Source organism: Amblyomma americanum, chromosome 11 (genome assembly GCF_052857255.1).
Source record: "Amblyomma americanum isolate KBUSLIRL-KWMA chromosome 11, ASM5285725v1, whole genome shotgun sequence".
In the NCBI taxonomy this organism is placed as follows: Eukaryota; Metazoa; Arthropoda; class Arachnida; order Ixodida; family Ixodidae; genus Amblyomma; species Amblyomma americanum.
Window position 1 is genome coordinate 130,798,815 of NC_135507.1, and position 26,127 is coordinate 130,824,941.

Below are 26,127 nucleotides of genomic sequence, written 5' to 3' on the forward strand. Positions count from 1 at the left end.
TCCTCATGAGCGGAGACAGTGAGTACTTCCACAAGTACTATAAGATGTCCGCAAGCAAGTTCGAGGAACTTCACGCCCTTGTTGAGGGGCCTCTCACAAAGCAGTACATTATACGGGAGCCGATACCATCACGAGCAAGGCTTGCCATGACACTGAGGTACTATAAACGCGTTTCATTGATGACTACCTGACCATTGCATGCAAACGGATATTGTTTTTTTGCGATTCCTTCTAGGTACTTGGCATCGGGAATGCAGATCCAGGATGTTGCCATGGCGTTCCGCGTGGGCATCTCCACTGCGAACGGCATCATCTGCGACACCTGCAAGCTGCTTTGGGAAGTCCTCCAGCCGATTTGCCTCAAGGTGCGTTGCAGCTGGAGTGAAATACTCATTAAGGCGAAGGGAATCTCGATAGAGGGGAAATTCTAGAGGCCCGTGTACTGTGCGATGTCAGTGCATGGTAAGGAACCCCAGGCGGTCGAAATTTCCGGAGCCCTCCGTTGCAGCGTCCTTCATAGCCCGAGGCGCTTTGGGACATTAAACCCCCATAAAAACATGAAATCTTTCAGGCGAAGCCTGCTGTGCTTACTGGGACCTTGTGACCTATGTGTTGCTACCATTTAAAATGAATAGTATATTTAATGACTACTGCAGCTTACATGCCTTCCCCCTGCTGTCAAAAAGGAAAAGAAATTTTACACGAGCAGTTGCTTGATGTACTGAAAACATCTGAGTAGTGCATGTTGCTGCGCTCGTTTTGTACTACAGGGAAAATGGGCACAAACCGAAGGCACGCATTGGCAGAGAAGACCGAATGAATGCTTCTCACTGCACCGTCGTTTTGCTGCTACTAGTTTTAGACTAAAAATGCTTTCATGTTTCTACTTCATTGCCACCGCAGATACCAACCACTGCTGACTGGGAGAAGGTTGCCTCCGGATTTTGTGAAAAGTGGAATTTTCCACACTGTGTTGGTGCCGTGGATGGCAAACATGTGCAAATTCAGGCCCCACCACATTCAGGCAGCCTTTATTTCAACTATAAGGTAATGTACACATTGAATGGTCTTTTTCCAATTACATTATTTTTCTGTATATATAAACTCTTGTCATTACAGGGTATGTACTCAATAGTACTGATGGCTGTGGCCGACAGCAATCTCAAGTTTGTCATGGTTGACGTTGGGGCTTATGGGAGGCAGAGCGATGGAGGGACCCTTAGCGCATCAAGGATGGGAAAATGCCTTGAGCGTGGCCTCCTGAATCTGCCACTTCCTAAATTGCTACCAAGAACATCAACAGTGGCACCTCATGTTTTTCTTGGAGACGAGGCGTTCCAGCTGCGCCCTGATTTTCTGCGACCCTACCCGGGCAGGGGCCTGGACGACTCTAAACGAATATTCAATTACAGGCTCAGCCGTGCAAGGTTTGTTGCGGCACAAAACTGATCTACTGCATGGATTTCATCACTATCCTGGTGGCAATGAATGCAGATACTTTTCATGTGTGTGTGCAGTTGACAAAAAAACAAAGCACTCAGTGATGTTTCATTCTTTCCAGAAGGTGCGTTGAAAACGCCTTTGGCGTTATGGCGTCCCGGTTCCGGATCTTCCGCCGCGTCATTAATCTCCTTCCGGAAAACGCTGACTACGTTGTCATGGCATCATGCGTTCTTCATAACTTTCTTGTGGAGGATGCCATCTATATGCCGGAAAACTATGCCGACGTGGAAGATGCCTATGGCAATGTTACTGCAGGTCAGTGGCGGGCAGCAGCAGAAGACGCAGCCGTGCTCAATCTTGAGCCACCTGTAGGGCACAACTACAGTCGTTCCGCAGCCGAGACAAGAGATTTGTTCAAATCTTATTTTATGAGTAGCCAAGGAGCAGTGCCATGGCAGTGGGCATCAGCTGGGCTGCGGCGATGATGATGATACACTGCTGATTGTCATCATCAGCCTTACTACACCCATGGGAGACATGGGAGAGGCAAAAGCCTCTCCCATGTCTCTCCAATTAACTCTGTCCTTTGCCAGCTGCGCCCACCCTGTGCCTGCAAACTTCCTAATCTCATCTGCCCACCTAACCTCCTGCCGCCCTCTGCTACGCTTGCCGTCTCTTGGAATCCGCTCCGTTTCCCTTAAGGACCAGCGGTTATCGTGCCTTTGCAGTACATGCCCTGCCCAAGTCCATTTTTTCCTCTTGATTTCGACTCTGCTGTCATTAACACACGTTTGTTCCCTCACCCACTCTGCCCGCTTCCGGTCTCTTTAACGTTACACCTATCATTTTCCTTTCCGTGGCTCGCTGTGTTGTCCTTAATATAAGCTGGACCCTTTTCTTTACCCTCCACGTTTCTGCCCTGTAGGTGAGTATCAGTGAGATACAGCTGTTGTGCACTTTTCTCTTGAGGGATATTGGTAACCTGCTATTCATGATCCGAGAGAACCTGCCATATGCGCTCCATCCCATTCTTATCCTTCTAGTTACTTCTCCCTCATGATCCGGATCAGCGGTCACTACCTGCCCGAAGTAGACGTCCTTTACCAATTCCAGCCCTTCGCTACCAATTGTGAACTGTTGTTCCCTTGCTATACTGTTGAACATTGCTTTGGTTTTCTGCATGTTAATTTTTAGACCCACCGTTCTCCTCTGCCTGTCTAACTCATTAATCATGATTTGCAGTTCACGTCCTAAGTGACTCAGTAAGGCAATGTTATAAGTGAATCGCAGATTATTTAGGTATTCTCCATTAACTAGCTCTTATCCCCAACCGTTCCCAATTCAGGCCTCAGAATACCTCCTGTAAACAGGCGGTGAGTAGCATTGGCAAGATCATGTCTCCCTGCCTGACGCCCTTCTTTATTGGAATTTTACTGCCGACTTTATGGAGGACTATGGTACCTGTGCAGTTTATATATCTTCCAGTATTTTGACATAAGGCTCTTCTACACCCTGATTCTGCAATGCCTGTATGACTGCTGAGGTTTCCACTGAAAACCTCAACTTGATGCAACTTGATGTGTGTATTCTGCTTTTCATGTATATGCATATGTTTAAAATATGTATTACTGAACATAAAGTTCATTTTTGTGATTATATTACATATGCATTTCTTAATTACGTATTCTTTTGCACTATATGAGGCTAGAAGTTATAATCATACAGTTGTATGTATTAAGTGTACTGATTGTTTGTATTTGATAGTGTGTATATTTGTTCTCTTTTGTTGTATCTTTATTATGTTCATTTCCATCAGCTGATATGTTGAAGCCACTGCTATGCTATGTAAAGGTTTTCTGGGCCCAGTCAAGCTGTAAAAGCAGCTTTTTGCCTGGAAATCCTTCCAGTTGTTCTGGAGAAATAAATTTAATTCAATTCAAATGCTTTCTCCTAATCAATGAAGGCTATATATAGGGGTTGGTTATATTCTGCATATTTTTCTATCATCTGATTGATAGTGTGAATGTGATCCATTGTGGAATATCCTTTATGAAAGCCTACCTGGTCATTTGGTTGATTAAAGTCTAAGGTTGCCCTGACTCTATTAGCGATTACCTTAGTAAATACTTTGTAGGCAACGGACAGTAAGCTGATCGGTCTAATGGCGTCTCCTTTCTTATGAATTAAGATTATATTTGCGTTCTTCCAAGCTTCTGGTACGGTCGAGGTCATATGGCATTGTGTATACAGGGTGGCTAGTTTTTATAGCAGAATCTCCCCTCCGTCTTTCAGCAGGTCTGCTGTTACCCGATCCTCACCAGCTGCTTTTCACCTTTGCATTGCTCCTAAGGCTTTATTTACTCTTTTGTTACTGGCGGGACGTCCCACTGCTGTGTGCTGCTGTCTCTATCATTAACATTCTGATTAAATTGGCTACTGTATATATTTGTGTTGAATTCATGTATGTATGTGTGACATGTATGCTTCTGTGGTAGAACAACTGCAGCAAAAAATAAACAGACATACAAAAATTAATGATCATTTATTTCCTTATGTACAGCCAGGTTAGAAGGGTATTCACCCTGGCTGTACAAATGGCAAATATGTAATAACTCCATCTTAAGATGCACGAGCATGTGTGGTGGAGTTGCCTCCAATTGCGGCCGCAGGGACAGAAGAAAATGGCTGCTGGCGTCCATTGGCCTGTGCGCAGCAATTGCACTTCGCACGGCCTGAATGTCCCTGTCAGCAGCCTCCACTTCCTGCCGCCTTTTCTTTTGTCGCTTGTTTTCCCTATGTGGGAGAACCTCTTGTGAATTTGCTGCCATACAGGATGGTCCTGGTTCATCAGGAAGGCCTGGGACGCTATACATGCTTTCAAATTCATTTGGCGATGCTTGTACTTTCGAGCCTGGCGATGCTGGGCTGCAGCTGGCGTGGCTCGTCTCGGCTGCTGCGCTGGCCACCTGCACGTGGCTCACTGCGTCTAGGTTGCAGAAGCTCCTGAGTAAAATGTACAGGCTGTTAATTGCTGTCACTTACACATTCAATTCGTCATTAGTATCAGTCATTGCTTACCGTCTCGTTTCCATGGAGTCCCTCAGGAACTCCATCTGCTTTAAATGTGGCCAGGCCGTCTTTGCAGTGGCTCCTGACCCACTCTTCTTCCCGTCTTTTTCCTCTTTAATTTTTCGCCTGTACGTATCTTTTAGATTCTTCCACCGAGCAATAATCTCCTCAACTGTTACTGAAATATGGAGCAGTATAGAGCATAATGTTAAACAAGCAAATAAGGAAACAATGGCAGACATGTGGCCCAAAGTTTAGCATGAACATGTACAAATTCTCATCTGTTAGCACACAAGAATGTTGCAGAAAATGTTTACAACACACGATTCAGTACGGAAGCACGAGTTTTTTTTTTCTTCTAAAAGGCAGTTTTACTGATTATGCATGCATGCATGACTGAACTGAGGCACACACATGATGAATGATTTATTTTGCGGACACGCACGAGATGATTTTGCGCGGTTCAGAAGCTGCAGATTAATGCTACGTACAAGACTACGATGAGCGGGCAGTGCCGCGGGACGGAGCGCTCGCTCTACATACACGCAAGAGACGATTTTAATAGGCTCTCTGCGCCCGGATTAACTTCACGCCTGAGAAAGGTCGCCTCCCGCATTTACGAACGTAGCTGAGAACATGAAAACGTGCACGTCGTGCATTTCACGATTGAAGTGAAGGGTACAAAATGATGCAGCTAGCGTGTCTTAAGAACCAAAAACATTTGCTCACGGCTGCGGGATGCCGACAATTTTCATACAGCTCATCTACGCACAATAGCCGGCGCACCGAAAAAAAAAACACCGAGCAGTACGCAGGAATGCGCGGGGACATAAAACAGTTTTTGACACGCTGCAGAATCCTGCCAGTGTGACGAGGAAAATTTGTTGGCTGCACAATGAAAAAAATGGCTGATAATATTCGAGCTCGCCACAAAGCGTGCTTTCACTTACCGGTGTCGTCAATTGCTCGAATTGCGTCCCTCACTTCTTCCCAAAGGGACTCCTTGGTCGACTTATTGCGGAAGTTGTTATCTTTAACATCCCATAGAAGTGGGCGCTTGAATACTTCGATGATCAGCACCTCATTGAACAGTCCACGCGACATGTTGTCGTGGTGTCGGAAGCACGTGTAGCAAACAAACATTGTCGTCTTTCCCGCACGAATTCTCTTCTTGTCACGTGGCTTTTCCGCCGTGCAGTCATTGGTCAGAGGGCGGAGCTATCGCTCTGTCGCTGCGAAAATTTCCAACTTGTTGGAACCCCGTCGCCCCGGCACGCCGAGCCGCCGCGACGGGTCGAAACAGGTTTTTCCGTCGCTGCGACAGGATTCGCTGGCATTTTCGCTTGCATGTGAAACGGGCTTAAGCTTGACGGCAACGATTTGCTGCCAGTGAGGCAATGCCCGAAGGGATAAGAGGGGGGAACGCGCGGCGGGAAGTGGCTCTCGCTGCCGGACCTGACCTAAGTGCCCCACGAACCCCTTTCGCTACCCGCCGGCCCCCGAACACCAACGCCGGTCGACGTCAACGACTTAGTGAGCTACTGAACGTCTATTTTACGGATAGAACATTCTTCCGCAGTGTGCTTTACCTCGCGTTAGGATAATAAACTATTTCCTAGCATGCCCTGTCGTTGCCTATTTCGTCCGGACCTGCCGTGGCCGCGACTCTGCGCCACGGGTTGGGGAAATGTGTTGCGTACTTGAATAACACCTGCGTGTAGCTTGCACGGAAGCTCGCCTTCCCGGCCGGCTGGACGCAGAGTGACCCCATAACCTCTGCTTGCGCAGCTCGTCGTAGCTCTGGCAGAGACTGACGACTTCGGCAACGGTGTGGAGATCTCGCGACAGCAGCATCTGAAAGGCGTCATCGTCGATGCTTTTCAGAATATGCTTGATCTTGTCCGCCTCGGACATCTGGGCGTTGAACCACGAGCACAGGTTGACCACGTCTTCAATGTAGCTGGTGAACGTCTCACCCGACTGCTGAGAGCGCTCGCGCAAGCGGTGTTCGGCGCATAGCTTTCACACAGCAGGACGTCCGAACACTTCGGTGAGGTTTGCCTTAAAACCAGTCCACGTTGAGAAGTCGGTTTTGTGGTTTCGAAACCACAGGTTGGCAACGCCAGTCAATTAAAAGATGACATTGTTGAACTTGGTGGTATCGTCCCACTTGTTATACGTGCTCACCCGACCGTATGATGTGAGCCAGTCTTCAGCGTCATGATCGTCAGTACCGCTGCGTGTGCCGGGTCCCGCTGCCGAAGGGAGCCGGAACAGAGGACTGGAGAGCCAACCTGCACGGCTTGGTGGTGGGCGGCCTCAGACATAGCGGGCATAGCGGGCATAGCGGGGGCCGGTAGCGTGCGGTTGCGCAGGTCCAGGGTGGTAGGAGGATGCTAAACCCAACCTCCACCAAATGTAACGGGGGCTTAGGTTAATGCTGAGGCGGCGGCGAAACCACGGCGGCGACCGAGTCTCTCGTCTGTTCAGGTCAGCAGACGCTCGGTCTGAGCGATGGCAGTCTTCTTCGTCTTCACCCCAGGTATATGGCAGTGCGGCTACCTCTTCTTCTTCTTCTTTTCCTCAGTCAGGCTACCTCTTCTTCTTCCTTTCCTCAGTCAACATAGGATGATGTCCTTCGCCTTCTTCACAACTATTTTTTCTGTGGTTATGCAGACTACGTAACATTCGGCTCTGAAGATGGATGCACACTGTGGAAGTCGTACTGTGTCCTCCGAATTCCCTCGTACCACTGCGCTTCCTGTGTGAAAATTAGTTTTCGAACCATCAGTATAAAAATCGTGAAGTCGCCGTATTCTTCTTCAAGTGCAAGCAATTCTTGTATGATATGTTGTTGTGCAGTCTGTTTTTTGTGGAACGCTGCAAGAGTAAAATCGCAGACTCTAGGAAAATTGTACCACGGAGATAGCGGATCTCGCCTTTGTGCAACACCGGGTAATATGTCCAGTACGTCGAGGTTCTTGCGCATATCTTCAAATCGCAAGAGTAGAGGCTTGGTGATCTGTGGTTTGTTGTTGAATACTATTCTGGACAGGCAACTCGTTACAAGTGGATAGCAGATGTGTTTTGGTAGCGACCTTATTTAAGGATATATGAACAAGTCAGAGTGGTTCTTCTGTCTTCAAGAGGAGGTTTATCAGTTTCTACATAACGGCTAACTATGGGAGATGTTCTGTACGTGCCACAAGAGAGGCGTAGGCCTGAGTTGTGTACTGGATCCAACTTTTTTAGATATGACGGTCTTGCTGAGCTGTACACAATGCACCCATAATCTAACAACGAACGTACCAAAGAGCGGTATATGCGCAGAAGGCATGTTCTATCGGAACCCCAATGTTTCCTTGAAAGCACTTTCAGTATGTTTAAAGATTGGAAGGCTTTCTTTTTCAATGTGTTCATGTGGGGTAGAAATGTTAGTTTTTTGCCGAATGTTATGCCTAAAAAATTATGTTCTTGTTTTATTGGTAGCATAGTTTCATTTAGATGCAGGGTGGGGTCGTTGTGCAAGCCTCTTTTGAGCGAGAAAAGAACTGCAACTATTTTTTTGTGGAGAGAACTTAAACCCGTTTTTGTCTGCCCAAGCCGCTAGTCTGTTTAGTGTGAGTTGTATCTGTCTCTCACAGGTTGATATGTTGGATGATGTGCATGCAATCTGAAGGTCATCAACATATAGAGAATACATGACGAACTTTGGAATTATTTTCGATATGAAATTAATTTTTACAACAAAAAGCGTGGTACTCAGAATGCACCCCTGTGGTACTCCGTTTTCTTGAACGAATTCTTCGGAAAGTGTTGAGCCCAGGCGTACATGAAATGAACGTTCCGACAGGAAATCTTTCAGGCAGTTCAGCATCCTTCCGCGGATACCTAGGTCTGCTAGGTCGCGGAGATTGCCAAACCTCCAGGTAGTGTCGTAAGCCTTTTCCATGTCAACAATACTGCTAGACAGTGTTGCCTGTGTATAAACGCTTTTCGTACAGTGTTTTCAAGGCGCACGAGATGGTAATTTGTTGAGTATCCTTTTTTAAACCCGCATTGGTGGATGTCGAGAAGTTAACGGTTTTTGAGGGTAAACATTAACCTGATATTCAACACACTTTCGAAAGATTTGGAGAGGAAACTTGTGAGTGCTATGGGTCTGTAGCTGGCAGGGGAAGTGGGTGGCTTTCAAGGCTTCAGTATTGGCACAATAACTGCTTTTTTCCAAGCCTCTGGTATTTTTCCTAGTTTCCATATTTTGTTAACAAAATTTAGAAGCGCTTCTACTGATGCTTCGGAAAGGTGTGCCGGCATCTTATAATGTATTTCATCAGGGCCGGGTGCTGTCTGTTTGCCAGCCGACAGCACTTTATGTATTTCCTCGAGTGTAATTAGGCTGCTATACGGCTCGTTCAAACCGCCACTTGTTGGAAGTCCTTGTTTTAGTTTTTCAGCCATGTCTTTTTGCCTTAAAAATGTAATGTGCGGAACTTGAAATTGTAGAAAAATGTTTCGCTAGAACGTCTGCCTGTTGTTTAAGACTTGTTTGTGTGTCTGGGCCTGTGAGAAAAGGGATTTGGACGGGAGAGTAGCTGCCATTTATTTTGTGAACTTGCTCTCACATTTTCTTCGATGTTATTGAACTGTTTAAGGATGTTATATATTTCTGCCATGATGTTTTTTCGGCGCTTCAACGAATATATCTCGCTTTGGCTCTTCCTTTTTTGAAATTTACGAGGTTTTGATGAGTAGGGCACCTACGAGAAATTCTCCATGCTTTATTTTGTTTCTATTTCGCTTCTATTACATTCTTGTGAGTACCACGGCTTCTGACATTGTCTCACTAAGCCCGACGACTGAGGAATAGATATGCGTGAAGCAGTAATTTACAGGTTGTGAAAATCTTATTTAGTTCGTCAACGCTTAGATCATCCGAAAATAGTTTCTCCAGACTAGCATTTTTACGAAACAGTGCCCAGTCAGCCAAGTGTAATTTCCAACGACGAGGTTGGCTCGGAATGATTGACGGAGAGGATGACAGGCTAATAATTATTGGTAAATGATCACTTCCCCGTGGGTTATCAAGAACATCCCATTTAAAATTAGAAAAAACAGATGGCGAACTAAACGATACGTCTAAAGAGCTCATTTGTCCAGTGCTTGTGGTACAATATGTGTGTTTTCCTGAATTTAGCAGACAGACATTATTGTACAGAATAAAATCTTCCAAAACGCGGCCTCTAGTGTCAGTTTCCTCACTTCCCCAGGAAGAGGAGTGCGCATTAAAATCCCCGGCTAAGAGATATGGCTCTGATAGCTGTTCTAGAAGTGTTTCCATGTCTTGAAGTGCAACTGTTTGGTGTGGCTCGAGATATATGGAACATATTGTGATAGTTTTAAAATTGATAACAGTGACTGCAACTGCTTAAAATTTGGTTTTTAACTTGATTTCACGGGTTGCAAAACCAGACTGGATGATAATCGCAACACCTCCAGAGAGGCTACTTCCTTGCTCTCGGTCACACCGAAAGACTTGGTATTTTTTTAAAATGTTTGTACGTTTAGAACCTAAGTTCGTTTCCTGTGGGCACAACGCCACAGGGGAAAAGGAGTTTAAAAGATCTGTTACATCACTGTAATTTTGTAAATGTCCTCGGCAGTTCCAACTAATTAGGAATGCCATGTTGGATAAGTTCTGAGGGAGTTAAAAAAAACGTCGAAGTTTTTAAGGGTCCTGTAATGGGGGCCCTGTCTTTTATTTTACGCTCAAGACAGCTGTTCCGCCGTTGTAGCGGGGGTGAGTTTTGAGTTGTGTCCATTGCCTCACTAGAGACCCTCGACGGCCGCGGAGAACCAGCGGGTGTGCGGTTTAGAGGCCTCTCCCGACTGGGGGAAACTTTGAGGGCGGCCGGCTGAAATGCCGGCGTGCCCTTTTTTCCGGATGTCAGGGCAGCCTTCGCTGCATCTGCCGGGTGCGGGAACAGCCCTGCCGGAGGCTTTGCCTGGGCAGTGAGTGGCCAGAGCCGGGTGTGGTGCTCCGCCGTTGCGCACCACATCCGCGAAGTTTGTCTTTGCAGTGAATAGAAACGGGTCTGTAAGTGCCAACCTTTTTCTAACCTCTTTGAATATGTTTTGCTTTGTTTTCAGAGTTATGATCTCTTTTTCATTTTTCCATCTTGGACAAGAACTGGAGTAAGCAGGGTGATCGCCTTCGCAGTTGGCACAGAGGGAGGCCATTGCATCGCAGTTCTCAGTTGCATGTTCTTTCGAGGCACAATTCGCGCAGGTTTTATGACCGCGGTAGCTGGTTGACCCATGGCCATATCTCTGACAGTTAAAGCATCTGCGAGGGTTAGGCATGTATGGTCAGACTTGTATTTTCAAGTATCCCACTTCTATTGTCTCAGGTTGTGTGCTTGAATAGATTGTTAGGATCAAGTGCTTTGTAGGAATTTCTTTATCGCGTTTACGTATGGTGATTCTCAGGACATTGACGACGTTTTGTTCAGAAAGACCATCTAGCATTTCCTTCTCGGTGATGTGGAGGAAGTCCGGGTCAGAGATTACGCCACGAAGGGTATTCAGGGTTCGATGTGCAGTGACGGTCACGGGAACATCCCCAATAGATTGAATGGTTGGGAGCTTTGCATGCTGTGCTTCGATTTCAAGTTGGAGTAGGTCTCCACTGGGCTATTTTGCTGACTTTGTATTTTATGCCTAAGGATTCTGTCAAGCGTTTTGACACGAGGAATGGGGACAATATTCCAGCTGGTGTTCCTTGGATCTGGAATTGGATCACAAGATATTTAGCAAAATTCTTTTTGGTTCTCTGCAGGAACTCTGCTGTGGCTTCGGTCCGCCTCCTTTTATCGGGGCGATCAGATGCTTAGTAAGGCAGAAACTTGGGCTAGCTGGATATTGTTTGAACTCATATTTTCTAGCGCTTAGTGAACACGAGGGACAAGAACACAAATACATAGGACGTACACAGGACCTAGCGTACGTCGTGTGTATTTGTGTTCTTGTCCCTTGTGTGCACTAAGCGCTAGAAAATATGCGATCAGATGCTGGGAGAAGGTTTGCCATAGATTAAGTATGTTTTTCGGCCGTGGTGCCAGCCAGCCACCATGGAGTCCAACAAGGGGACGGGACAGGTACTTGCAAGAAGTCCTGTCCACGGCAGCTGTACACCTCAACTATAACCCAATATGACGCAACTCAGGGTGATTGGCCACACAAGGTTAACGCTCGCCGCCAGGGAAAAAAGGAAGAAACTAGAAGTGATTAGGAGACAGGAGAGTTGTGAGAAAGGGGTAGGAAAGTTAAAGATTTAGGGAAGGATAGGAAAAGGCGACTGCCGATTTCCCCCGGTCGGGTCAGGCCGGAGGTGCCGTCTACAGGAAGCTGGGGCCAAAGTGGTGTGTTGCCTCCGCCGAGGGGCCTTAAAGGTCCAAACGCCCGGCATCCGCTAAACCACCAGGATCTCATTTTCCCCGGACACGGCGATGCCACGTACGGCTAGGCGCGGGTGCTCGGGTCCGTGGTGATGCACGGTTCACCATCATCCCCTTGTGGGGATGTCCCTGCGGACTGTCTGTATGTGTCGTTCTTGTTCGTGCAAACCATGAGTAGCGCAATAACAATGTCGAAGAACTCATTTTGGTGCAAATAACATTGTGTGTCCCCCTAGCGGAGGGTATATAAGCCGCTTACCTCAAATAAACGCTCTTTGTTTTTATTCGCCGTTACCAGAGGTTCGGCTCCCTGCCCGGTGTCTTCTCTTATTTTCGCGCCATTTTCCTTCGGGCCGCGATACAACATAAATAACTGTGTACGACACACGCCTGCCAGAATCGCGCCGAAGCTTAGTCACCCGCAAGGATGCCAGCTCGAACTGCGTTGTCCGCTCCAGCGTTCTCCGTCGCTCACGACATTGCCCCCTGCAAGTTAGGCCTCGCCGCGCTGCCAGTGCCGCCCTGTTTTGTTGACGCCTGCGCTTGGCTCTATGCCGGTAAGCCATGGCTGCCTTGTTCACTCGCAACCCGCCACCGCCTCCGTTTCTTGCTACGCCGGCTCCTGCATCAGTGCCATGGAAACGGTGGAAGCTTGCGTTCCTCAACTACTTAGAGGCAATCGGTGGTGAGGACCTCACGCATCGACGCAGAAAGGCTATCCTACTGAATGCACTAGGCTTGGAGGGGCAGCGAATATATTAGCTTGGCGCCACTTACCGCGTTGGAGCTCATCAACGTAAATGTCAAGACAGAGCCTGACACCGCCGTTTTCGACGAGGCACTTGCACTGCTTGACAAGCATTTCGCTACAAGCGTCAACGAGCTGATGGAGCGACACGGCTTTCGGCAGCGTCGTCAGCTGCCGGGTGAGCCCTTCGAAGCGTATGCCGCTGCACTACGTGAGCTCGGCGCAAGCTGTGACTTGGGTGACCAAATCTAGAAGGCTGTACGAGATCAGCTACTTGAAGGGGCAACATCGCAACAAATTCGTGAGCGTCTGCTTTTCGAGGGAACAAGCCTTACGCTGAGCCGAGCTGTGGACCTTGGCAAACACATCGAACAGACACGCCATGAACTAGAGGAGCTGTCAGCTTATTCGGTCGTGCAGAGAATAGTTGACAAGCCGGCACGTGGGAGCGATAGTGACTTTTCGGCGTGCTACCGTTGCGGAAATACAAATCATCGTGCCAGTGCAAGAGAAGGCCGAGCTAAGAAGGCTACATGTCGCAACTGCGACAAAGTCGGGCACTTTGCATCTGTATGCCGATCAAGAGGAGAGTCCGAGTCTCCGGTCAACCGGGAAAGCAAGACCACGTCGGAAGCGACGAATGCAATCTCCGTTCTCAACCTCAGTCCTCAAGGCATGCGCGGGAAAGGTATTTATCTCGACGTTAATGTGAATAATATTGCACTGAGCCTCCTCATCGACACTTTGTCGTCTGTTTCCCTGCTGAGTGAAGCAAGTTTTAAAGTACACTTCTCCGGCTGTCCACTCGCGGATGCAAAGCTGAGGCTGGTGGACTACTCGAGGCAACGGATTGCGGTGAAGGGTTGCTTTCTGGCGAATGTAGCCCACAAGCAAATTTGTACTCAAGTTCTTTTTCACGTCGTGGAGCGTGGTACATTGCTTCTGGCACTTGATGCCATACAGAATCTCCAACTTTGCATTGAAAGGGATACACTGTCTTGTCTACAAACAGACTCGCAGTCTTCTTCGCTGCTGCCAGCCCGCTTGCGTGGTGAGTTTTCACACCTGTTCTCCGGTGAACTTGGCCTGGCCATAGGTTTCCTGCACCAAGTAAAAGTTCGTCCTTCGGTGAAGCCCGTAGCTGCCAAGCTACGAAGATTGGCGCTTGCCCATCGTGAACGTGTGTCTGCTGAGTTGAACCAACTGGAACTGTCAGGCATCACAGAACGAGTGGATGCGTCCGATTGGGTGCCTGCTATAGTCGTTGTGCAGAAGCCTAATGGGATATACGCCTTGGTGTTGACCTACGAGAGGTGAACAAGGCCATCATAGTGGATGGGTTCCCCCTCCCCCACACATAGGAACTGTTGCATCAGCTGGTAGGTGCAACCAGATTTTGGGAACTGGATTTGAAAGCAGCGTACCATCAGCTGGAGCTGACAAGTGAGAGCAGTGCTCACAACATTTGTAACGCACGAATGCTTATTCAGGTTTAGGAGAGTGTGCTTTGGCCTTTTATCTGCTTGTGCAGCTTTTGAGAAGTTGAAGTCAGCTATACTTAAAGAGTGCCAAGGGGTACTTTGCTACATTGACGACGTCACAGTCTGGGGCAAGACTGCTCGCGAGCATGACAAGAATTTGCGAGAAGTTCTGAGACCGATCGCTAACGCAGGCCTCACATTGAACAAGAGGTGTATTTTTGATGTCGACAAGATATCCTTTTTGGGACATGAAGTCTGCAGTGAGGGCATCGCACCTATGCATTCGAAGGTGGGAGCAGTCACCCGGGCAGTGGTGCCAAAGAATGAGTCAGCGTTACGATCGTTCTTGGGACTCGCCGGTTACTATTCTCGTTCCATGCCATATTATGGGGACGTGGTGGAGGCAAGGAGAAAACTCTTGCTCAAAGAGCAAGCATTGGTCTGGGATGAAGCAGCGCAGCATAGCTTTGATGCACTCAGAGCAGCCTTATTGTCATGCAGTGTCATCCACATGTTTGATCCAGACTTGCCAGTGGTCGTGTCTACTGACGGATCCGACGCAGGCCTCAGAGCTGTGCTGCGGCAGCAGGCCGGGAACGAGCTGCGAACTGTAGCCTTTGCATCGCGATCATTGACAGCTGCTGAGCGCAAGTACTCCGCAGGAGAAAAAGATGCCCTTGCATGTCTCTTTGCGTGTGAACTTTGGCATGTTTACTGGTGGGGCCGAAGGTTTCTTCTCCGAACTGATCATCAGGCATTGGTGACATTGCTGTCGCCAGGAGGTTCTGGTAGCAGGCCGCTACGGATTGCAAAGTGGTCTGCCAGACTTCTGTACTACAACTTTGACATCGCGTACCTCAAGGAAAGTGATAACGTAGTTGCTGATGCCTTGTCCAGGTAAGCAGTCACGTCTGCAGCTAAGCCGGAGTTGGACGAAGAAGTGGTGTCTGTGGTACTTTCTTCTATCACCAATGAACAACTCCAAACAGCTACTGCTGAGGATGCTACCTTACAGGCTGTGTCTGCATACATTTCATCAGGATGGCCTGCCAAAAACTGTTAGGCCCAGAGCTAATGCCCTACCATGAGGTGAAGGAGTAGCTCTCGGTATTAGACATTGTCTTTAGAGAGGAGAGAATTGTGCCCGCAACCTCGACATCCGAGTTTGTTTTGTTCGCACATGACACGCACCCCGGCATAACGAGAACGAAGCAAAGGCTTCGAGAGAAATTCTGGTGGCCAAGAATGGACTAGGAGGTGGAACATGCAGTGAGAAGCTCTCATGCTTGCCAAGCATCTAACAAGTCGGCAAAGCCGGTTAATGCACCCCTGCAGCCTGTTGTGTGTCTAGAGCTGCCATGACAAAGTGGGGCTGTTGATATAGTAGGTCCCTTGAACGTGCAGCAGGCCCCAGCCCGAAGTTCATAATAACTCTCATACAGTATCATTCCAAGTGGCCAGAAGTTTGCTTCACCAATATAGTGACGCCTGAAGTCGTCATTGACTTTTTGTGTGGTGTCTTCAGCCGTGGGGGCCACCCGGAAGAACTTGTCTCGGACAATGGACCCCAGTTTAAATCCCAAGTGTTCGAAAATTTTCTGAAGAAGAGGGGCATCAAACATTATGTTTCCTCGTTGTATTACCCCAAAGCTAATGGCTTAGTGGAGAGGTTTAATAGAAGCCTGAAGGACTTCATTCAACTTTCTGCCTTGGAAGGCCAATGCATCCAGTCAACTGTAGTGGTGTACTTGGCCGTGTATCGGGCAACCCCGCACGCTGCTACAGGAGTATCGCCAGCTGTGTTAATTCATCGCCGCCAGCCGAAAACCGCCCCGACATTGTGGGCATACATTCGAGGGAGTTCTTCCAACAGCCTGCCTTGGCTACGCGCCGGCTGCGTGCCCGTGTTCGGGAAAAGCAGACTTCAATGTAGACATATACTGACGACAGAAGAGCGGCGTAGGCTCCGAAGTTCCGGATGGGAAGCTATGTCCGAGTCCGTAACTCAGCGCGTACGGGAAAGGCACGGCTATCCTACTCCAAGCCCTTGCGAATAAGAAAGCAGCTGGGTCCGAGTTCTTTCCGACTGGAGGATGGCCGGACATGGAATGCATCCCAGCTGGTTCCTGTTCCAGAGGAGTGTCTCACCGAGAGGAACCAGCAGTTGTGCCGGCTGCCTACTGGGGACAGCGCAGACCCAAGTGCTGTGGAAAACTCAAAACTGCTTCTGCAAGCTGCAACCTCGCCTTCAAGGTCACCGCCTGATGCTCCAGGTTCTTTTCAACCCCCTGCAAACGACATTCGTTCAGTAGTGAGATCAAGAGAACCGTCGACTAGGGACAGACGGAAGCCGTTCCATTTCCGGGACTGCTACGTGTGACTTGTTTTTTTTTTTTTTGCGAAGGGGATGATGTGGTGTTCTCAGGTATAGCTTTTTCCGTGTTGCGTCTTGGCAACCTGTTTACCTAATTTCTGTGCAAATAACATTGTGTGCCCCCCTAGCGGAGGGTATATAAGCCGCTTACCTCAATAAACGCTCTTTGTTTTTATTCACCGTTTCAGGAGGTTGGGCTCCCTGCCCAGTGTCTTCTCTTATTTTCGCGCCCTTTTCCTTCGGGCCGCGATACAACAGTGGGTATGCTACGATACGTTTGCTCTTAGTCTATTTTACCGCTGTTATGCTGTTATTAGTTTTGGATATGTTGTGCTCGGTCGTCGTTCCCCAAACTGTAGGACAGTATGTCAATGATGGAAGAAATAATGCTTGATAAATAAGGACCTTTACTAGAGAGGGAAGTGTGTCTCTATGTTTGAAAATAAGACCGTTGATTCAATGCACATGGTAACTAGCGCTAAAGACAAGGACAGAAGAAAAAAGACGGACACCACGAACGCTAGACATCAACTGGTTTTATTCTAGACAGAGTAGTAAGTAGTAAGTGTTTAATCAGAAATATAATAAAAAGGAAGTTAAAAGATTTTTGCCCACCCCGGCATCTGCCATCACTGTATCGGCGGCACCTGAGCTGGGACAGTGGAAAGAAAGGATAGAAGGCAGTATGCAGAAGGCAAATGAAAGAGGTGAGGGGACAGAAAGAAAGGGATTCTAGACAGACAGATCCAAGATATAGGCAAACATGTACAATAGATCACACCTTAAAGCGCATGTGCAACGGCACCTTCGCAGTCATGAAATGCAATTCTTTAGATGACAAAGATAAATTTGGGGTGCTTACGCACGACTGTCGTTGCAAGTGAATGAGGAACGCTTCTAGTATTTGCGTTCCTTCTGGTCTGAACTTGCAAAAAAAATGACTCTAGTCTGATCATAAATCGGAGCACATTTATCCTTGCAGCGTTTGCAATGTGCGGCCAAGTGTCCCGGACCTGATAATGCCTCGACAGCCAGCTTGTGCTCCATTAGCCGAACAATGATACAACGGCCAGTTTGGCCGATGTAGCAATTCCCGCATGACAAGGGAATTCGGTAAACCACGTTGGTCCCGCCAGCCACATACGGCATTTGATGTTTTATCGGGCAATGGGGCCTTTTCTTTTTTGAGGCAGCATCAACTGCCTTACACATTTTTCCGAGTTTGTCGGGTGCAGTAAGCACTACACGGACCTTGCCTTTCTGCGCCACCTTCTTTAGGCGGCGTGTCAGCTGGTGGATATAAGGCACTGCCACGCATCTAGCCCGGTCATGAGCTTGTTGCTCAATCGTCGTTGCTTGTTTCACACAGGTTATCATTTTCAACAGGCCTTCAGCGACAGATGTCACGAGTTCCCTAGAGAAGCCTGCCTTCGTCATGCGATCTGCCTGCAGGTGCACACTCTCATTCACCTCGTGCGAGCAAGATTTATCTAGGGCAGCACGAAGGCATGCCTTGGCGATACCTCTTTTTACTAATCTAGAATGGGCCGAATTAAAATGTGTAATGCTGCCTCAAAAAAGAAAAAGCCCCATTGCCAGATAAAACATCAAATGCCGTATGTTGCTTGCAGGGCCAACGTGGTTTACAGAATTCCCTTGTCATGCGGGAATTGCTACATCGGCCAAACTTGCCGTTGTATCAATGTTCAGCTAATGGAGCACAAGCTGGCTGTCGAGGCACTATCAGCTCCGCGACACTTGGCCGCACATTGCAAACGTTGCAAGGATAAATGTGCTCCGATTTATCTTCAGACTGGCGTCATTTTTTCAAGTGCAGACCAGAAGGAACGCGAAATACTGGAGCCATTCCTCATTCACTTGGAACGACAGTCGTGTGTAAGCAGCCCAACGTTATCTTTGTCATCCAAAGAATTGCATTTCATGACCGAGAAGGTGCCGTTGCACATGCGCTTTAGGGTGTGATCTATTGTACATGTTTGCCTATATCTTGAATGTGTCTGGAATAAAACCTGTTGACGTCTAGCATTCGAGGTGTCCGTCTTTCTTTCTTTTCTCCTTGTCTTTAGCGCTAGTTACCATGTGCATTGAATCTAAAGATCACCAACTAGCCCAGTTGTGCGCTTTAAAGACCGTTGAAGCAATTTAGATGTTGCCGAATATGACTGACCTCCTCGTCCCAGGTGAGGCACTCTGAGAAGATTTCTCCTAAGCACTTTATGTTTGGCACGATTGCAATTGTTTTGCTTCCTAGTGATAGGGTGAAGTTTGTGTGAACAGTTTCGTTTCTTGTTCGCAATAAAATGGCCTTCCTCTTATCAGAATTCACTTCAGATAGTTATTTGTTGACCACTCGTTAAGATACTCCAGGCACTTATTGGCTAGCGAAAATAATTCGGCTTCTGCGCTACCCGACAACAGCGCTGTAATAAAGTCAGCAAAGCCCACACGGCCAAGGGCAGGGGTAAAACAAATATCATTGATGTAAACAAGGAATAATAAGGGCCCCATTATGCTGCCCTGGGGAACACTAGAGAGAAATGGCTCAAGGCTCGACAACTTGTTATTGTGAGCAATGATTTGTCTGCGATGAACAAAGCATGATTTTAGCAGAGACAAAGTGGCTCCCCTAATTCCGTAGTGTTCCAGTTTCTGTAGCATCAGATTATGGTTGAGCAAGTCGAATACCTTTGAAAAGTCGACATAAATGCCACGGCCCAGACATTTCATCTCAAAGGCTTTAATTATTGGTTCTTTTTGTTTAATAAAAGCTATCTCTGTCAATTTTATAGGTCCAAAGCCAAACTGTTGGTCCGACAGGGCAGCATGCTTATCTGAAAATTTAGTTAACCTGGAACACACAATTCTTTCTAAACACTTCAATAACACAGGCAGGATCGATATGGGCCTGCAATTTGATAAATTTTATGTGTCGCCTCCTTTATGAATGGCAGTAACTTTTAAGACTTTCATTTCTATCGGAAAGACACCAGCAACGTTGTAAATCTGAGTTAACGGAGCATTAAGTAAGTGAATAATAAACTTCGAAGGTTTTATGCGGAACCCATCTTTTTCCTCTGCACTGCTACATTTTACGTTACTAAACACTGCTACGTCTTCAGCTTCAGTTGTGGGGAAAGAGAATATAGACTCAGCAACAGTTGGTGTTCGCAAAGCGTAAGCGACAGTCGGTGCGGTGGAAGATAAGTGTTTTTGTGATACTCGAAAAATGTTCACTAAATGTATTTGAGAGATCGTCTCCGCTAATGACTATGCCGTCTTTCATTACTGAGGTGAGAAGAGATTGAGATTCCGGTTTAATAGTTTATTGAATTGGTGCCATTTCGCGCCACTTTTTTGCCATGCTTGGAGGAGAAAGTGCTGCTGTAGTAATTAAACTTCGCGGATTTCTACTCTCGGTTAAGAGAATTGCGGTATTTCTTAAATTTCTGTAGTTTGACGGGTCAAGGGATTTTATAAACTGTGCAAACAGCTTTTCTTTAAAATTTAATTTGCGAAATAGTTAGTGAGTTATCCAGGGCTTTTTAGGTTTTTGTTTGCGAGGACGGTGAACCAAGAAGCACTTATCGTACACAAACTTTATTTTATCAGTGAGGATGCTGTATGCGTCATTCGCGTCTTTTGAGCGCATCACGTCATCCCATCTAGCTGCTCACATATGAGCTTGGAAGCGTTCAATGGTTATAATATCTATGCGCCGATAGTTATTGTAACCTGTTGGCCCGGCAGAATTGGACCTCGAAGCATAAATGAAAGCGAAACTTGGAATGTGGTCACTTATGTCCGATAGAAGTGAGCCAGGCTTTGCATTGGAAATTGCCGAGTTAGTAACGATGACGTCTAGAGAGGAAGATGTACAGCAGGTTATGCCATAAGGTTCGAAAGCCCGTAAGTATAATCAGGACAACATTAGACTTCAGTCAACCGAGTGATCAGGCAAGCTTTCGTAGAGGATACTCGACAACTGACCACATTCACATTATCAATCGTCATCATCATCCTGACTACGCCCACTGCAGGGCGAAAGCCTCTGCCACGTCTCTCCAATTAACTCTCTCCTTGGCCAGCGTATCCCCTAATATTCTAAATCTGATCAGCCCTCATAACTTTCTGCGCAGAAAAATGAGCAGTATGTAACCAAGCCATATGTGTAGCCTCCATTGATTACTAGAAAGCATTTGACTCAGTAGAAACCTCAGAAGTTATGCACGCTTTCCGGAATCAGGGTGTAGAATAGTCTTATGTCGAAAATACTGGCAGATATCTCTAACGACTGCACAGCTACCATAGTCCTGAATAAAGTCAGCAAAAAAATTCCAGTAAGGAAGGGCGTCAGGCAGGGAGACACGATTTCGCCAATGCTATTCACCGCTTGTTTACCGGAGGTGTTCTGAGGCATGGATTCGGAACAGTTCGGAATAAGAGCTAATGCGGAATATCTTAGTAATCTGCCATTCGCTGAGGACATTGCCTTGCTAAGTCATTCTCGATATGAGCTGTAAAACATGATGAATAGGTTCTAAATTTTGACATGCAGGAAACCAAAGTGCAACAGTCTGGCAATCGAACAGAAGTTCACAATTGATAGCGATGTACTGGAAGTGGTAGGGGAAGACGTCTTCTTAGGACAGGCAGTGCCCGCGGATCCGTATCCGCTAGAAGGATAAAAAAGGGGTGGAGTGCATATGGCAGGTTGTCTCAGATCATAAGTGCCAGTTTGCCATTATCTCTCAAGAGAAAAGTGTACAACAGCTGTATCCTACCTGTACTCACCTACGGGGCAGAAACGTGAAGGCTAACGGAAAGGGTTCAGCTTAAGTTAAGGACACCAAAGCCAGCCATGTAAAGGAAGATGATAGGTGTAACGTTAAGAGACCGGAAGCGGGCAGAGCGGGTGGGGGAACAAACGCGGGTTAGTGACATACTAGTCGAAATCAAGAGGATGAAGTGGGCTTGGGCAGGGCATGTAATGCGAAGGCAAGATAACCGCTGGTCCTCAAATGTAGCGGAATCTATTCCAACAGAACTCAAGCGTAGGAGGGAGCGGCAGACGGTTAGGTGGGCGGGTGAGATCGACAACTTTACGGCGTACCGTAGCCGCTGATGGAAAGAATAGGGTAAATTGGGCAGACATGGGAGAGGCCTTTTTCATGAAGTCAGCGTATCCAAAGTCCTGTTGATGATGATGATGAATGCATCATGAAATCAAGTAGAGAACGAGCTGCCATAATTCGGTGGACACCTGCATGCGCCGATGAAGATAGAGGATGGACTGCTCTATAGCATACAAACGCAATTTCTTGTAAAGTAGAAATATTACGTGGTAGCGATTTAAGCTAGCATCAATGTCGTGAGGACGACGCCGCCGCGTCTGCACTCTGGTTGAGCACGACAAACTTGAAACCTAGAGAAAGCAGCACACATTTCTGCGAAACCTGTGAACGAACTTAGCGATGCCAGAGTTAGTGCCTCGGCGATGTCTCAGAGTCTGATAAGTTGACCAGGTTAGATAGAATACTTCGTTTCGGTAAGACACTGTGAAAGGGAAGGAAAGGATTCATTCACATCACTGGTATGTGCGGTGAATACTATAAGCCACATATTGCAACACATTTACTGGCTTGGCGATTAACATGTTTTTTCTGCTACTCGTATATTATTACGGAGTGTGCAGCAATTAAAATGTTGTAAACTTGGAAGCGCAAAAAAACCGGACGACGGACAGTGTAAGGAAACACAAAAACAGGTTCACGAGTGCTTGAGGTACAGGAGTTATATAGGAACAGAATTGTCGAGCATGCGCGTGGAAAAGGCACACAAACCGCACAATCACACAAACCGCACATCAGACATGCGCACAAGTTAATCAAAAAAAGAATCTAAAAAGGCACATTCCGATAAATAAACGTGTACAGACGTGTCACTGACACGTCCGTCGTCCGGTTTTTTTTGCGCTTCCAAGTTTACAACATGCATCAACAACTAGCCCGGCAGCTTGCGCTCCTGAACAGCAATTAAAATGCAGATATAGTTTCTTCTGAAACTCGATCAGGCGTTTTGCGGTAGGGCCGGTGGCCAGTGAGAAGACTTTTGCAACATTCACTTAGGAGTGATTATTTTTTCTACTAGCGGCGAGTAGCTTTTCTTTATCTTTGAACGGGCGAACTTAGAAGTTTTGGTCTATTTCCGCCTGATACAAAGGGACCAAGCCTTTGGGAACAATTAATCTCTAGTGAAAAATTCTGAGGTCACTTAAGTCTGCTTACGTGGAGGAATGCGAAAGCATGTGTTTTGAGGAAAGGAAAGGACGGAGTAGCTCTCGGATCCCGACATCACAGTGGACACCTCAACCCCGCCTGAAGCTTTTTTTTTCACCCATTGTGTGACCCATGACTCGGCACATGTTGCGACCTATGACTTGGTATTTTTGTGACCCATTTTTAAGCCATGAATCAGCTTCGTTTTGTGCCTGTGACCCATGACTGAGCAATTTTCGTGACCCATGACTCAACACTTTTTGGGATCCATTTTGTGACCTATTACTCAGCACATTTTTTTTGTGACTCCCTTTGCGACCAATAACACAGCACTTTTTGTGGCCAGCATTTTTTGTGACCTAATTTGTGTCCATGACTTATGATCATGGCTCATGACGTTGTTGACCACGACTCAATTCCTTCCTCATGCAATGACTTCGGTATTGACCAGATCGATTATGATTCCGGCCATGACTCATGACTTAGGGCTCATGACTCAAGAACAATTCCTCACATGAGCATGACAGTGATCTGACACTATTTATATACCAATTGTCATACACATTCAATCATGACTACTACACGCTAACTGATAACATCATATCTAGCGTTCGTGGCGCCCGTCTTTCTTCAGTCCTTGTCTTTAGCGCTAGTTACGATGTGCATTGAATCTAACATCATATCGTGGGACACATTTTGGTTCCACATTTTACGGACCCGTAAGCTGCCAATATAGCCTAGTAATGCTTTCGCATTAATAATTTAAGGGGTTCCAGAGAAAATCTACCTACTTTTTTGTATGCGGTCCAACTTTACCGGTCGCATCGTCCAGTCCGGAAACGCGCCCTACAGTGAGCGTCGTCTCAGCTAACCGACAGAATTAATTTGACGTGGGCCCGCTTCTGCGAGCGTCTGCGCACTCTTCATCATAATCATCATCATCAGCATTACTACTACCACAGCAGGACAAATTCCCATCCCGTATCTACTCAATAACCCTGTCGTGTGCCAGCTAAGTCCAACATATCCCAACAAACTTCTTAATCTCATTTGCCAACCTAACTATGTGCTACTCCCCTGGTACTCTTAACTTCCCTTGGAATCAGGTCTGTTATCCTTAAGGGTCATCTGTTATTTTTCCTTCGCATCAAATTCCCTGCCCAAGCCCATTTCGTCCTCTTCATTTCGACTAGGACGTCAGTAAGCCAGGTTGTGATCCCCGAACTACTACTACTACTACTACTACTACTACTACTACTACTACTACTACTACTACTACTACTACTACTACTACTACTACTACTACTACTACTACTACTACTACTACTACTACTACTACTACTACTACTACTACTACTACTACTACTACTTCTTCTTCTTCTTCTTCTTCTTCTTCTTCTTCTTCTTCTTCTTCTTCTTCTTCTTCTTCTTCTTCTTCTTCTTCTTCTTCTTCTTCTTCTTCTTCTTCTTCTTCTTCTTCTTCTTCTTCTTCTTCTTCTTCTTCTTCTTCTTCTTCTTCTTCTTCTTCTTCTTCTTCTTCTTCTTCTTCTTCTTCTTCTCTTCTTCTTTTCTTCTTCTTCTTCTTCTTATTCTTATTCTTATTCTTATTCTTATTCTTATTCTTCTTATTCTTATTCTTATTCTTATTCTTATTCTTCTTCTTATTCTTATTCTTCTTCTTCTTCTTCTTATTTTTCTTCTCTTCTTCTTCTTCTTCTTCTTCTTCTTCTTCTTCTTCTTCTTCTTCTTCTTCTTCTTCTTCTTCTTCTTCTTCTTCACCCCAGGTATAAGGCACATACCCACGCAGGGGGATTGGCCAAGGTGTAGTTGAATAAGCAAAGAAGTTTCCATGGAAGATGACAAAAAAGTAGCACCAATCGTGAATTTTGAAAAATCAGTGAATAAAAACAAGAGAACAATATTGACAGTTAAATAACAGACAGCATTTTGGTGGAAAAGAAGAGCTCGTAGAATTTTAAAAGAATTAGCACATCAACCTACCAGTTGCAATTATGTAATCGTGGAGAAACCCACAAATAGAACCCAATGCAAATCCCCTGGCGTTCGCACCAAACGATAATATAACTGGCAAAGATAAAGGGAGCCCTAACCTGGAGAGAGGGACCTCCAGGTAAATCTTTCTCTGAAGTGCGAACTTTGGGCAGTAGAGGCGAAAATGGTCTAAAGATTAAACTTTCCCACATGCGTCACATAGGTTCGTCGGTGTCAACCCACCCCTGCATAGATATAAATTCAAACTTGGAATCCTGCACCGCAACCGCGTCATTGTTACCTCACACAGCCTGGATTTACACGAACGGACGTTCCAATTATATGCTAAGTGCTGATAGTCAGTGGTATTTAGTAAGGGATCTCGTAAACTGGCTGATATATGTAGGATCCGCTGAAACCTGGAATTCGCCAGCAGGCTGAAATTCGGGACGGGATGTGTCACTGACCCGTCAAGAGCCGACCTTGCTAAGTAATCAGCCACCTCAATTGATTGAATACCTGCATGGCCAGGGGCCCAGACAAAACGGACCACCTTCAAAGTGCATGGGACAAAAAATCGCAAGATACGGCTCAAAAAATCTTCTTGTGAAGTGTCAAGGGAGACTAACACTGACAAACAATCAGCGAGAATAATAACATGAGACACATGGCATGGAATTTTGTGAAGGGCCATTCCAAGAGCCAAAAATTCCGCAAAGAATATAGGAATATAATCTGGGATGCGGACGGAATAGCTCCATGCCAAATCCTGCGAAAAGATGCCAACTGCAGCTTTTTGGCAGTTGACGGAGGCATCGGTAGCAAGCACCGTATGATGGGGGTATTTCTCTATGTGATCCGAGAGAATACCGTTTAAAATTCTTGCTGGCATGTGTTTCGCATGAGCTGTGAAGATGTGGTCGAAATGGAATTCCACTGCTGCCGGCGTGTCATCAACCCACTGCAAAGAACTGAGATCAACACCAATCGGTGTTAAAGGGTTCTGCGTTAACATAATTTGTGGCATTTGATACCGTGGCCAATGATGAGGAAAGAATAAGGCCGGCTGAGACACAAAAATAGAAGTACTGACATTAGTCACTGCGTCCATCGACCTGACGAAAGTTCGCACCGTGAGTATTTGAAAACGGGAAGTTAGATCAGGGATACGGGCTTCCAGATAAAGCAGGGCGCTTGAAACTGATTTTGGGAGACCAAGGCAGAGGTGGAGAGCGCTCCTTTCCAGTAAGATTAAGGGTTGAATCTT

General features: G+C 46.6%; 2 protein-coding genes across 2 annotated transcripts in view; both read right to left on the bottom strand.

The window, feature by feature from the left end:
• LOC144109893 (uncharacterized) overlaps nucleotides 1–26,127 on the bottom strand; it is a 651,790-nt gene that overhangs the window by 526,395 nt on the left and 99,268 nt on the right. The window lies entirely within an intron of this gene.
• LOC144110014 (uncharacterized) lies at nucleotides 2,338–5,841 on the bottom strand. Its single transcript, XM_077642819.1, has 3 exons — nucleotides 5,463–5,841; nucleotides 4,522–4,690; nucleotides 2,338–4,446 (listed from the first exon to the last, which is right to left on the bottom strand). The coding sequence occupies exons 1-3, from the start codon at nucleotides 5,653–5,655 to the stop codon at nucleotides 3,975–3,977; spliced, it is 834 nt and encodes a 277-aa protein (XP_077498945.1). The 5' UTR covers nucleotides 5,656–5,841; the 3' UTR covers nucleotides 2,338–3,974.